The sequence below is a fragment of the Camelina sativa genome, chromosome 1 (assembly GCF_030686135.1).
Source record: "Camelina sativa cultivar CO46 ecotype springtype chromosome 1, ASM3068613v1".
NCBI lineage: Eukaryota > Viridiplantae > Streptophyta > Magnoliopsida > Brassicales > Brassicaceae > Camelina > Camelina sativa.
Window position 1 is genome coordinate 3,387,661 of NC_141880.1, and position 13,358 is coordinate 3,401,018.

The 13,358-nt window shown below is 39.1% G+C and overlaps 5 protein-coding genes and 1 pseudogene across 9 annotated transcripts; 2 read left to right on the top strand and 4 right to left on the bottom strand.

Moving 5' to 3' along the window:
- Positions 1 to 39: 39 nt before the first annotated feature.
- On the bottom strand, positions 40 to 2,208 carry LOC104749537 (uncharacterized; annotated as a pseudogene). The gene is made up of 4 exons (XR_015557770.1): positions 1,544 to 2,208; positions 983 to 1,458; positions 533 to 767; positions 40 to 438 (listed from the first exon to the last, which is right to left on the bottom strand). The product of XR_015557770.1 is annotated as an uncharacterized LOC104749537 (transcript).
- A 36-nt stretch (positions 2,209 to 2,244) lies between these two features.
- Positions 2,245 to 4,698, top strand: LOC104749614 (phytochromobilin:ferredoxin oxidoreductase, chloroplastic). 2 transcript variants are annotated; one of them, XM_010471315.3, is made up of 8 exons: positions 2,245 to 2,811; positions 3,149 to 3,265; positions 3,355 to 3,449; positions 3,554 to 3,647; positions 3,736 to 3,867; positions 3,943 to 4,047; positions 4,137 to 4,187; positions 4,283 to 4,698. In XM_010471315.3, exons 1-8 carry the CDS (start codon positions 2,605 to 2,607, stop codon positions 4,454 to 4,456), a joined length of 975 nt encoding a protein of 324 aa, XP_010469617.1. In that variant the 5' UTR covers positions 2,245 to 2,604; the 3' UTR covers positions 4,457 to 4,698. The 2 variants fall into 2 exon arrangements, with proteins under 2 accessions (XP_010469617.1, XP_087307270.1); XM_087451144.1 differs by lacking the exon at positions 4,137 to 4,187 and having other exon boundaries at positions 2,322 to 2,811; positions 3,943 to 4,067; positions 4,260 to 4,698.
- Positions 4,699 to 4,882: 184 nt separating this feature from the next.
- On the top strand, positions 4,883 to 7,187 carry LOC104749702 (mediator of RNA polymerase II transcription subunit 27). The gene is made up of 7 exons (XM_010471419.3): positions 4,883 to 5,346; positions 5,433 to 5,598; positions 5,870 to 6,320; positions 6,410 to 6,469; positions 6,557 to 6,625; positions 6,723 to 6,766; positions 6,855 to 7,187. Exons 1-7 carry the CDS (start codon positions 5,073 to 5,075, stop codon positions 7,012 to 7,014), a joined length of 1,224 nt encoding a protein of 407 aa, XP_010469721.1. The 5' UTR covers positions 4,883 to 5,072; the 3' UTR covers positions 7,015 to 7,187.
- A 121-nt stretch (positions 7,188 to 7,308) lies between these two features.
- Positions 7,309 to 8,860, bottom strand: LOC104749882 (lectin-like). Of its 3 annotated transcripts, XM_087478834.1 has the most exons (3): positions 8,399 to 8,848; positions 7,564 to 8,251; positions 7,309 to 7,466 (listed from the first exon to the last, which is right to left on the bottom strand). In XM_087478834.1, exons 1-2 carry the CDS (start codon positions 8,631 to 8,633, stop codon positions 7,623 to 7,625), a joined length of 864 nt encoding a protein of 287 aa, XP_087334960.1. In that variant the 5' UTR covers positions 8,634 to 8,848; the 3' UTR covers positions 7,309 to 7,466; positions 7,564 to 7,622. The 3 variants fall into 3 exon arrangements, with proteins under 3 accessions (XP_087334960.1, XP_010469992.1, XP_087334910.1); XM_010471690.3 differs by having other exon boundaries at positions 7,309 to 8,251; positions 8,399 to 8,860; XM_087478784.1 differs by having other exon boundaries at positions 7,564 to 8,819.
- Positions 8,861 to 9,092: 232 nt separating this feature from the next.
- LOC104749792 (large ribosomal subunit protein uL10x) lies at positions 9,093 to 11,010 on the bottom strand. The gene is made up of 5 exons (XM_010471520.3): positions 10,682 to 11,010; positions 10,518 to 10,586; positions 10,046 to 10,144; positions 9,556 to 9,948; positions 9,093 to 9,452 (listed from the first exon to the last, which is right to left on the bottom strand). Exons 1-5 carry the CDS (start codon positions 10,934 to 10,936, stop codon positions 9,303 to 9,305), a joined length of 966 nt encoding a protein of 321 aa, XP_010469822.1. The 5' UTR covers positions 10,937 to 11,010; the 3' UTR covers positions 9,093 to 9,302.
- Positions 11,011 to 11,338: 328 nt separating this feature from the next.
- On the bottom strand, positions 11,339 to 12,928 carry LOC104750033 (uncharacterized). The gene is made up of 4 exons (XM_010471793.2): positions 12,468 to 12,928; positions 12,043 to 12,221; positions 11,630 to 11,963; positions 11,339 to 11,536 (listed from the first exon to the last, which is right to left on the bottom strand). Exons 1-4 carry the CDS (start codon positions 12,852 to 12,854, stop codon positions 11,453 to 11,455), a joined length of 984 nt encoding a protein of 327 aa, XP_010470095.1. The 5' UTR covers positions 12,855 to 12,928; the 3' UTR covers positions 11,339 to 11,452.
- Between the last annotated feature and the right edge of the window lie 430 nt (positions 12,929 to 13,358).

The window sequence follows — 13,358 nt, forward strand, 5'->3', positions numbered from 1 at the left end:
TTAATTTATAGATTTATTATTTACACATGAGTCCCTGTATTTTATAGTCTTACATAAAAACATCTCATTATTCTTGTTTTTTACATTTTATTCCATGGAACTGTTAGGTGAGGTTAACAAAAACTTGGTGAACACAATAACAATGTTTTAGCATCTGGAACAATCCATCACAAGTAATTGACTCAGGTTCGATGAACTTCATTATTCACCATGAAGATAAACATGATGACTAATAGTTAAATTAGAAGATACTATATAGAAGAACATGATGACTACTTGGGAACCTCAAAAAAATATCCATATGGACCCTGATAAACACTGGCTTATCCTAATCCTCTTTCCTTAAGTTTTTTCTTTGGCCTTCTTCATGATTAAGTTCCAGAAGCAAGTAGTTAAACCTGAGGATGTCATCATTGAAGCTCTTAGCAAATTAATAGCCTGAAATAGAAGAAAGTTTCAATTTAAAAACTGATTTATTCCCTCGAGGCCAAACACTTAAATCACACAAAAAGAGAAGACAACAACCACACACCTCTGATTTTCCAATGGTGATCATTTGTTCTCTGACATCTTCCTCCGCCAAATGCAATGTTAGCTGTAGCAAACTAATGTTCGAAGCCGAGTCCTTCAATTTGATGACCAAATCATCAGTTACCAAATACCTTGCGTATCCACTCACAAACCCAAAACTTCTCATATCAAGAACCTTGATATTTTGGGTTTGAAAAGTAAGATAATCAGGCACCTTTCTCGTGAAACTACACCTACTGCGGCCAAAGGGATCAGCAGGGCTGGGAACAGAACATGTAATACTCCCTCTGTTTCAAAATATAGGATGTTTCAACTAAATCACGCAGATTAAGAAGTCTTTAATTTTAACAAGTTCAACCAATCAGAAACAATACTGCATAATATAAAATATTAAACTAATCTAAAAGTTGCATAGAAACTTGAAAACATCATATATTATGAAACAAAAAACTTCTCTACAACATCTTATATTTTGAAACGGAAGGAGTAATAAATTTGTCTTTGCAAAGTGACAACATCAAGCAACTGTTTTGGGCAACTATAATACGAAGGAAGCAGACACTTGGCAGACGACGAGGAATCATCATTTTCTTCGTTCAAACCCTTGAAGCTTCTGAACACGTTCCCAATACAACCAAGAGTGATATTGTCACCAGAGATGTCCCAGAGAGATCCAAGTGGTAAGGCTAGAAAAGTGAATACAAGATCAATGAAATCTGCTCCAGATTCTACACAGAGAATCTTACCGTCCACTTTTCTAACAAATGCTTTCAAAGTTATGGTTTGGTCTGGTCCTGCTCCAGATTCTTGCACAGTTGGAGTTAGCGGTAAACGAGATCTAGTCAGGCACAGTGAACTTTGCTTCTTTAGAAAAGTATCGGTTAATGGAGAATCAGAAGTAAATAAACATTCCAGCAAAGTGAGTATCTGTCAATCACACAAAACAAACACTCAACAAAAATGTAACTATACAAATGACCGCAGAAGTGTAATAATGACACTGAGACAGTACCTCTCTTAAACCGACATCAAGAACAATTTCACCGAGCTTGTGAGCATTTGCATAGCCTAAGCCTCTGAGAGTATTCAATACATAATCCATAGAGCTCAACGCCACTTTCAAGTCGTCCGTTATGACGAACGAATTCTCATAGCTAACAAAAATCTCATCGCTACTAGTTCCTTGAACATGCTCTTCTTCAAGTCCCAGAACCTCCTCATCCATCAAGCCACACCCACATGTCTCAGTGCTCGAAATGCTATAATATCTTCTGCAGGATTCTCCTCCATGGCGAAAACGTGGGCAAACAAAGTACTTGACAGCCTCGGTGTCATATATTTTCAACTTAATCTTTCCGTACTTGTCACGATTCACACTCCTAGGATACATTAGCACTTGCTTACATGATTCAGTCTGAAAACTCTCAAGACCCATCTCTGAAACGCTTTTGTAAAGATTGTTAAAACATCCTACAACCACTTGAGGCGATGTCCGATGTTTCTCAAGCAATCTGACTATAGTTCCCATGGGAAGCGTGAGAAAACTAAAGAGCACATCAACAAAATCCTTACCAGATTCAGCCAAGACAACCTTGTTCCTCTCTTCATCTATGAGAAGTCTCAGACTTAGCTTCACCGTCTCTGTACCCTCAGCCATTGCAGTATTATTCCTTTGCAGAGAACAACGCAAAGAATAGAAAACTCAAGAGAGAGGAATAGCAAACGTTTTGAACCTCACCGGCTTAAACATAATAAAGAAGAAGTAAAAAAAGAGTCTTTTGAGATTCCCCATTATTGCTGGTGGAACTAATTCTCATTTAATATATATTTTAATACAGTAGTTGGATTACTCATCAAAGTCTCAAATAGTCAAATTTCTCGGTTTCTCAATCTGGTTCGCCGTGTTTTTCTAACCTTTCATCGTCGTTGCGATATTGCGTTAGCTCGCGTAGAGGGGACACAGAGGAAGGAGGAGACCTTTAGTTGTCACAGTATGAAGAATTGAAGATAGTGGTCGAAGAGGGGACACAGAGGAAAGAGGAGGCCTTTAGTTATCAGTTTGTGAGTGTTGTAATGGCTTTATCAATAAAGTTTGGATTTTCAACTGGGTCGTGCTTCAAAGCAGCAAACCCACCTGTTCTCATCTCGGCAAGCCCTAAGAAGATCAATTTCAGTAAAAGATTCTTATTTAGAGTCTCTGCTGTCTCGTATAAGGATTTCGCAGAGTCTGCTCTGGAAGAAACCAGGAAAAGGATCGTTCTTGAACCTTCACCTCTCCAGGTTTGTGCATTTTACACTTTCGATTACTGTACAGAGAGGATTACCTAATCATCAAACTGTGAATTTTGGGTGAATTGTTATAAAAGGGCAAGTTTTCAAGTTTGCTTATCAATACCAAAGATTCTAGTGGTGTTAGTAATGGTCCCTATATACTTAGATAATGGTGTCTTCGTCTTATGCCAAGGTTCAAGGATACAGGGCACTGATTGGGTTGTGTTTAAAAAGTTATCTAAATCCTGTTTGGGGCATATTTTATGAGTGCTCCAGTGACTTCACTTTACAGGCTGCTTGAGTAAACCTTGGAATTTTTGTTTTGCTAATCATCAAACTGTTTCAGGAAAGGTATAGTAGCATTACAGGACTGGATGGGAAAACTGAACTTCAATTGCTTGCTTTCAGATCCCCAAAGATTAGACTTTTACGGAGCATGGCCATCGAGAATGAGACAATGCAGGTTTAACTGCAGCAGTGTGTACAAATTGATTGCTTTAGTCCTCATTCCTTACCATCGAATGATTGATTGATTGTTTGTATAATGTGCAGGTCTTTGACTTTGCCGGTTTCATGGAGCCTGAGTATGATGCGCCCATATTCTGTGCTAACTTCTTCACATCTGCTAACACGAACATAGTGGTGTTGTAAGTTATCTTCTTATTTTCTAGTTAGGCTGGAGTTATCAGGTCTGTATTGTCCAAACATGGACACTAGATGTTCAAATTTTCTACTGTATGCTCTTCTTTAGGGATCTCAATCCTTTGCATCAGTTAACTGACCAGACGGATTACCAGGAGAAGTATTATAACAAGATAATGTCCATATATCATAAATATGCTGAGGTGACCATTTAATAGAAACACTAAGTTACTCAATTGCAGGTAAACCTAATAACTTATATAAATGACTGATCTGAGGTTTTATTTGCAGACTTTCCCATGGGGAGGGAAATTGACTGGTGAATCCATAAAGTTTTTTTCTCCTTTGGTGATGTGGACCAGGTTTTCTTCTAGCCAAGAAAAACATGAGGCTTTGTTCTCTGCGTTCCTCGAGTACTATCAGGTATATATACTCGTGGATGTGTGCATCTAAAAGCTAAGGTTTTACAGGAAACATGACTGAGAATTATTACCACAGGCATGGCTTGAGATGACAATCCAAGTGGGGGATGAGATGGAACCATCTCAGGTGAGAGCCAATTGTGAAGCACAACACAAATACCTGACATGGCGAGCACAGAAGGTGATCGGAATATATCCTTTGTAATTTTGCATGTATGACCAGAAATTGTATCTGTATTTGTTAGAGTGAATCTTGTTTGGTGTTTGCAGGATCCTGGACATGGTCTTCTTAAAAGATTAGTTGGTGAAGCAAAGGCAAAGGTATAAAAAGATTTGATCCCTTTCATGTTTCAACTTGTTGCCCTGTCCCCATTAATTTGTGAAGATGTTAAGAAAATGATTTGAAACAAAATCAGGAGCTGCTAAGGGATTTTCTGTTCAATGGGGTCGATGAGTTAGGCACAAAAACATTCATTGATTACTTTCCAGAGTACGAAACAGAAGATGGAACTGTAAGTGACAAACGAAGCATCGTCGGGAAGTCATATGAAACTCGTCCTTGGGATTCAACAGGAAACTTTATCGGCTAACTTCTCTTGTAGCTTTTATCCATGATTTCTGTGAACAAAGTTCGATTTCAGCTTTTAGACATCAAGTCATCAACACAACATCAAGTGTACTCAGGGAAGTAGGAATAAGAAAGATCAGCATGAAGATGTATCTTCTGCTTGCAACTTGCATTGTAGTAAACCAATGAGTCAGCTAAAAAACCAATTTTCCAAGAATCAAAACATTTTGTGGATTTATAATAACAGAATTTTGTATTTTGAAAGGTAACATGTTCTGGAAAAGAAGAAATTCATAATTGATTGATTGGTCTTCCTTAACTCACAGATTGAAAATTAATTAAAATTTAGACAAGATTACATAAAACCAGAGCAGAAGAAAGCAGATCAACAAAAAACGCGTTTAAAAACGCAAACGGTATAAAATTGCGTCTGGCGTTTCCAGCTACTAAAATAGAGTACAGTATAGTACTTTGAGATTTGGACGTGAAAATAAAATCGTTCTCTCTCTCTCTCTCTCAGTCCAGAAATAATATTCCTCCGTCGTCGTCAAGAACATCAATTTCAATTGAAAATCAAAAATAATTGAAATTATCGAGAGAGATAAAAGAGAGAGAGTTTGAATCCTCCATCACAGCTTATGCAGACGCTACACCAGTCCCAACTTCTCCAGAACACGGCCGAGCCGGCGAACAATCAGTCGGAATCTGACGCGCCGCCTAAACAGGTGGCTCAAGCCATGGAACGACTTAATCAAGCGGCTAGGGTTATCGCCGATATCCGCCTCGGCGCTGACCGTATCCTTGAAGCAATGTTCGTTGCTTCCCAACCTCGTCACACCGATATGCCTCTTCAGCTCTTCCTCAGAGAAGACGCCTCCATGCGTCAACATCTTCAGGATCTCCGCTTAATCGGTGCTTTACTTGTGAAACCATAAATTGGATTATGTTATTAGTATTGATTTTGCTTGTTTGGTTCTCAGATCATAATTATGTTTCAGGGAAGAAGTTGGAAGAATCTGGAGTGTTAACTGAGTCTCTTAGGTCAAGAAGTAACTCATGGGGTCTTCACATGCCATTGGTTTGTCCAGATGGTGCAGTTGTTGCTTATGCTTGGAAGAGGCAGCTCGCTGGTCAAGCTGGTGCCTCTGCTGTTGATAGAACCAGGTATGAGATTGTTGCAGATGACATGAGATCATAATTAGTGTTTAGGTTCGACTCTACAATATTAGATTTGAAGATTCATTTTGGCTGTTAGTTCCTCCTGGAGGATTGTGGATTCTGTTTCCATCATTCCTTAATAGTCTCTTGGATCTTGAGGATTGATTGTGAAGCTTTGGTGGACCTATTTGGAGTTTCATTATGCAATTTCTGTTTTCCTTCTGGTTTGTTAAAACTTTGACGCATAGTATGTTGGTATGACTCTTAATGACTGTAGATTAGCTCTCAAGGCCTTCACGGATCAGAAAAGACGATTCTTTCCTCACATTGATGATGGATTAAAGATGGAACCAAGATCGAAAAAACTTTGTGCCTCCCATTTGCTATCAGAAAATGGAAGAGAGGATCCGGTTGATTACAAAACATTGCCAGATATACAATCTCGTTTAGAGAAGCTGGTCCCGGATGTGAAGGTGTCTACTTATGGACGCTTGAACTGGCTGAAGAGAGCTAATTATTTACCTGGGTCAACTAGTGATGATCCAACAGAAGCTTCGAAGCCTATTTTCCAGAGTTCCAGTAAGCTGAGATCAGGGATACAGAACGAAATTGTTGATAAGATTGCTGTGATTGAATTATCATTTCCATCTGTATTCAGAGCTGTAGTCTCATTGAATCCAGCTGGTTCCGTTGATCCAGATGCAGTTGCATTCTTCTCTCCAGATGAAGTAACTTCCAATCTCCCTCCATTAGAATATACTGATTCTCAAATGAAATGGTTTTAAGTACATATCTTTGCTTCATCCGTTCCTTACAGGGAGGTAGCTACTTACATGCGAGAGGATTCTCGGTTTATCATGTGTACAAACACATCACGGTAACAGAGACTGCAAATTGGTGTCATATTATAAATTTTCACAGAATTGATAGATTATGAACTTGCATTAATTAGATTTTCTTTCAGGAACATGCTGCTACAGCCTTGCAATATTTTCTCGGCTTTGGTACTGGAACAGCTCTCTATTCTCTTCTGGTAAAGCATTTTACAAAGACTCACTGGATAACATGAATAGTTTCTTTCTTTTGTTTCCATGGAAGTTAATTAAGACCTTTGTTTTTTTCTAATACAGCTATGGATATGCAGTTTTGAATCCCTTTTTAGCAAACCATGCAGGTACTAAGCCACTCTTTATAATTCTTCTGGAATACTAGAAAACAAATGTTTGATATGGACTAAACTTTTTACCTCGCTTCTGATGCAGTAAATGTGGAAGACTATTAGCAATGGATAATAAGTCTGCTTTGATCTTACCCCCTCTACACCGCACTTACCAGGAATTACCACTTGCGGTTAAAACTGGGGAAGTCAATCTGGATATTTGTGAAGCTTACCACTCCAGTTGTTCTCCAGATGATTCCTAGTTCTCCAGTAATTAGGGAGAATCAATTAAAGATTAGAATGAATCTCAAGTATCTGCTTTCCTCCTTGACGCCTCGTGTTTGTTATCCATATTGAGGTTAGGTTCATTGTACATCACTCTTTATCTTCTCTGGTTGAGACATATTAGGAAATGGCAAGTAATGATACATGTGAATGTTGTCGTCTTTCTATACATTTAATTCACGAGATGACTGAACGAAGACTTTTTTGTACTCAGTTCACATTACTCTGTTGCAGTAAACATCAAAAGTGAGAAGAAGACAAAGTGGGTCCTGTTTCTTGATTCCGTTCCATAAATAGAAAACATGTTAAATGTAGGACTCTTACAAACCCAAATGGATCAAGAACAACATCAACAACTAAGTTCATTTTGCAAGATCGCTTACAGCTTCTTATCATAGTGATTTTACATAGTGAAAACACATCGCAAAACCTGCAACGAAGGAGACAAATTAACAGAAACATCACAGAAGAAAGATAAGATAAACTTAGAGGGAAGAGGAAGACGAAGAAAAAGGCAAAGACCCTACATTTCCACCACACAACACAAAGACAACCTTCCAAAACACACACCAAACCAAACTAGTCACTACTTCTTGCCTTGTTCAATAGCACATTCCTCTGGAACCACCGCCATTGACCTCCTAACACCGCATATTGTCCAGAGATACAAAGCCAACATTGCCCCTAAGGCTCCACATACTACACCCAAGACCAAAGCACCAACCATTCTCCATGTGCACTCACTTCTCTCTCGACCCTCTTCCTCCTCCGTGGAAACATCGGCCTTCAAACCTTCATTCTGTTCAAGTGGCACTGGATGCAGCCACATCGGCTGACGCTGCCATGTTTCAATTCTCCAAGAATGGAGAAAATGTGCCTTGGAAGACTTCCCATTGGCAGAGCTTAAACCCACCATGACTTCACCACCTTCCCAAAGCTTCGCCAAGTCTACTGAGAAAGAGAAGAACGGATCGTACTCCTTTATCGAACCAGATCTTCTGAAATTAACCATCATTTTCTTATAACTTGCCACGTAATCAATCATGCAGCTCAAAGTCCCTCCATTGTTCATCATCAAGTCACCATCAAACGAAAGGTTTCTAATATTAGAAGATTCAGGCCTACCAATTAAGATTCTTGCACGGTTTCCTCTCTTGGAGATATCAAACTCAAAAGCAACAACTGTCTCGTTCTTTGCATATTCTAATAGAAACCCTAAAGCAGTGGAACTGTTATCTCTCGTACCAAACAGACTAAGATCCAAAGTACTTGGAGTCATTACAAAAGCCAAGACATCACCAATGTCATTGGGCATAGAAAACGAGAAGTAAGTCGAGAAAATAACCAAGTTAATCTCTTTACCTCGGAAAAGATTGATGGGTTTCCTGTAAAAGACTCGTCCTACGCTTCCACTCACTGAGTCAGTCAGCTGAATCGAAGAACTGTCATTGACCAGCTTCGAATCTCCAAACATAGCAACACTCTTGTTTTGAGATTTCACGAATCCACCAAACGAAAACGTGAAATCCACACCTGCGGTTCCATGTATCTCAAAACATAAAACGAACAGAAAAGAGATGGCTTTGAACAGCGCCATAGCTTAACTTGGGATTAAACTAAACGAAACGCCTCTGTTTCAATGGCTACAGAGACGAACTCTTCTGCCTCTCTCTCTCTTCTCCTTCTAAATGGAATTTTCTAGGATTCAGAGAATGAAGTCCATCTTTTCAAGAAGTATTTAAGTCTGTTGAGAAGAAAGCTGAGGGAAGAGATAAATATCATTAACTCATGCAGACGCTCTCACCATCTCTCATAGTGGTTGCTGACTAAGATTAAAGCTATTTCTGATACTTATTCAATATTATTGCACTCTCTTTTGTTCGCCCCAATTAGTCTAATGACATTCCTGTCCACTTTCTCCGAAATGGTTTCACGACAACTAAAGCCTAAGAATGCTATACGTTAAAAAGATTTGCACCATGACACTTTATGAAGTACCTACTCATCTTCAGTTCTCGTTCGATAGCGCTAAATCGCAATTATGTCATGAAACACATTTATTTACGTGCACATAACATAAATTGAAGCTAAAAAAATTATTGGCCAAATCCACATAAAAATAAAGAAAAAGAAAACTCCTGAATATAAAAAGACAGTAACATAAAAATCAGAATTGGCCAAAACCAAGAAAATTGAAAACCAGATTCTAAAAACGAAGTAACACTTATCAGTCATGACAAAAAGGTAAAACCTTGACAGACAAAATCTACTCTTCATCGAACAAACCAAAACCACCATCGTAGTCTTCTTCGTCTGATTCCTCTTTCTTCTCCTCTACCTTAGCAGCAGCAGGAGCTGCACCACCACCTGCATCCGCAGACACAGCTGCTACAGCAACAGCAAACTTGCTAGGATCCTGCATTCCAAATTTACACCCGAGAATTAATATTTACAAAATCAATGGACCAAGCATAAGAATTAACATGATAAAAAAGATGCACTACTATTTAATGACTAACCTTCAAGAACTCCTTCACCTTCTCAGCTTGTGGGAAGGTGTACTCAGTGGCAACAGCAATGGCCAAGGCATTCTTGTAGGCATTGATGAACATATGCGGTGCTGCAGCAAGGGTAGGGTAAGACACAGCTAGAGCCAAGGAAGTGACCATGGAGATACCAGAAGCAAACTTCTCAACAAGTTGATCTTCTGTAAGGTCAAGAACCTCTGGGCTGAAGACTGAACCATTGTCGTAAACCGACTGGACAACAAGACCATATGAGAACGGCCTGATGCCTAGCTTGGCTAGAAGGGCAGCCTCAGAAGAACCGACCTTGTCACCTTGCTTGATAAGCTCCACAGGGGTGATAATTTCAACGGTACCCTTGTTAATCTTGGTTGGGATGTTAAGCACCTAAACAATCCAAAACACATTGATTCATGTTTTAATAACTTCACACTCTGTATTCAAACGAATCCAGTCAAACATTCCAAAAGATGAATAAACAAACCTGGAAGAAAGATGTCTGGGACGGGTCGAGACCAGTGTTGCCAGGTTGGACAACCACATCAATTGGGGCAACCAAACCCACACGAGCAGGGGCACCAACCTGTAAATAATATGAAGTAAGTTACTTTTCAATCCAATCATATGGAGAAAATATCATACTACACAACCATATAAAGAAAATAAGATACTACACAATCATACTACATGTCATACAACCAATTAATATTGACGATACATAAACATATTACACAATCCAATACATTGGGATGTATCAACATTTTACACAATCCAACCACGTTTATGCAGATTAATGTAAAACTCTTAGCTAAACAAGCTATTCAGAACATCTATATGCGAAATCATAACCAATCTAAGCAGAAATGTAAGTTTAAAAACATTTCCTTTATGCATTAGATCCGATCAAAAGCCACAGTCCAACATTTGCAAAGCAGATTCAGGAAAATGAAACCAACCTTGTACTTAGCAACCTCCTCGCTCACTTCCTTGAGGTCACCTTTGGTAAAGATCAAACCAACGTTTCCCTAAATAAAGCACAGATCCAAAACGCAAATTATAATCTAAACTCTTCAAACAAAACAAAAAAAAATAAACATTTTGTGAAGCTGAAGAAACTGACCTGAAGGAGAGGAAGCAGATTAAGGATTGAAGTGTTTCCGGTGTTCTCAGAGTGAATCCTGACGGAACGCTTCATCATAGTGTTCTTTCCCATAAGCACCACAGAGTCACCACGAAGACCCTTTCTGATGTTCTGGAGCTGAGTTGATCCGACGTTGTCGGCCGCAACGACCAAGATCTGGGTGTACTCATCGATAAGCTGACACAACTTGGTGTCGTACGCGATCTTCTTCTCCGCCTTGGTTGCTTTCACCATTTTCGCTCAAATTAAGGATAAAAATTTCGAGACACAAACTCAGTTTAACTCTGTGTACAGAGGGAGTTTGACGTAAAGAAACTAGGGTTTTGGTATCAGCCTTTATATACTCGCCGAACTTGCCAAGAGATAAGGGAAGCTTTAGGGTTTTCAAGTGACCTTAATCTAACGGTTTGTATCTGTTTGCTTCACTCTGATCTGACGGCTACTGTTTATTTCAATGATATTGGGCCTTTCCCCAAAAGAGCCCAAGTCCAGCATTGGAAACATCATGCGTTCTGATGTGAAAATGTTAAAAACGGGACACAGTTCAGTTGAGGTTAATCAGAGTTGCTATAGATGCTGCGATTCATCTCTATGGTTTCCTTCTATCAGTTTACTTTTTCTTTCAGACTTAGTAGCTTTTTGACTGAATTATTTTCGTATGGCAAATTTAACAGAACAGATACATCAAAAACATGTAATCATGCATTTATTATTTCAAACCAAAAATTCACATGTAGTGAACAAACTAGTCTAAGATTGAATCTCAGGAACAAGTTCATTGATGTCAATTTCCACTAGTGTCTCCTTTCCAAACAAACTAAATCCCACCGTTGCCTGCAAAACCATCAACCACACAAGAGAGTCACTAAGTCAGACAGACATCTAAACAAAACACATTAGTGCACACACAAGGAGCTAAAATTGTACCTTTGCAGTTTTGCGGTTCAGTTTCTTTAAGTTGCCAACGAATTCTGCGAATGTCCCTGATAAAACTCGAACTGTAGAACCAGCTGCGAGTTTCTTCTTCCCTTTTGTTTCAGTAGCAAGTGTAGCTTTTCTCGGGGCTCGTTTCGGTTTAGATTCTGCTACAGTCTCAACAACATCTGGATTAGATGCGGCAAGCTTCTGTGAGGCTTCTTCTTCAGCTCTTTCTGCCGCCTCGAATTCACTGTCTGCTTTCTCTTGTTCTTCTTTTGCTTGTTTGAAAATGGCTTCCAAATCACTGTCGTCTACTGGTCTCGGTTTATTAATCTGTCTCTTGCTGCAAAAGAAAATGCAGATACAAATCAATTCACAGACCTTTTACACACGCATAGAATGAGAGTGAGAATACTACTCACGTATTACCAACTTTTGAGCCTATGAAACCTCCAACTCCATCAACTTCTCTTATGGAGTCATGTATCTCTTTGTTCAATATACATCTGATGAAAATGCAACCAGGGAACACAGGTTTCGGTTTCACGGATATAGAACCGTTCTTTAGCTTCCTCTTCACCTGAACAGATGGAGCATACACCTGGACAACGAAATTACACAGCAACTTGCTTCAAAACCAATTGTATGAATTCCCCACAACTTCTCAAGATCACACAATAACCCAAAATCCAAACTCAGTATCACACTAACCAAAAAATATACAATAAAGTTTCGATTTTTATAACAAGTTTTTAACTTTTCATCTCTCAACAGTGATCTAAGATACCATTTTGATCCAAACTTCAAAATCACACAAACAGAAGAAGATAAACCCAAATTCCATTACCGTGAATTCCATTTCAGGGAACTGACGAGCGAGAGCACGAGCTAAGATTTGAGCAGTCTCATGACCACGAAGTCTAGAAACCCTAACCACCCACCATTGCGGACCCGACTCAGCCAAAGTATCCAAATTGAGCTCCTCCGTCCACGTCGCATACCGTTTCGTTGGTTTCTGAATCAACTTTTCCTCAACTTCTTCTCGCCAGCTATACCCTGATTTGCTCTCCCGCCGCTCGTTCCGGAGCTGCCGTCTCTCCTTCGCCGTAAGCTGGTGGTTCCCCTCAATGACACAGGCGGAGATAGAGAATTGGGTTGTGTTGATTGGCGTGTAAATCGATGGGATTAAACTGCTACGACTCCATTGGAGAAGTCCCCCTTGCAGCTTCATCATTCTCTGTTTTTTTTTTTTTTTCTCTGTCCGCTCTGAATTTTTTAGGATAATGTTTTGAAAGTTTTTTTACCGGTAACCGGTTAACACCAAAACCGGTATTGAACTAAAACCAACGTAAGAAATTACCCGAACTACAGTCGTAACTAACTTTTTTTTTTTTTTTTTTTGTTATGAAAGTAGTAATTAACTTTGTATATTAAAATTCTGAACTGAAGTCTGATTAACAAAGATAATTTTCGTCAGTACGATAAGGAAAAATTTTGGTTTTGTATATTCTTTGCCAATTATTATTGGTTGAGAAAGAGATGCATCTATGAAGCAATTTTTTTGGTGCTTATATTTTGTAATGTTTGAATTCAAGATCACACTACACTACTGCGTACCCGGTTTTTTCTTTGTTAGGTATCAAACTATCAATATTACCCACGCATGGGTCGATGTGGCGAGAATAAGTAGGGAGATGCGAGGGAACACAAAGTTAATGGCTCATTGTCTTTGTGTTTC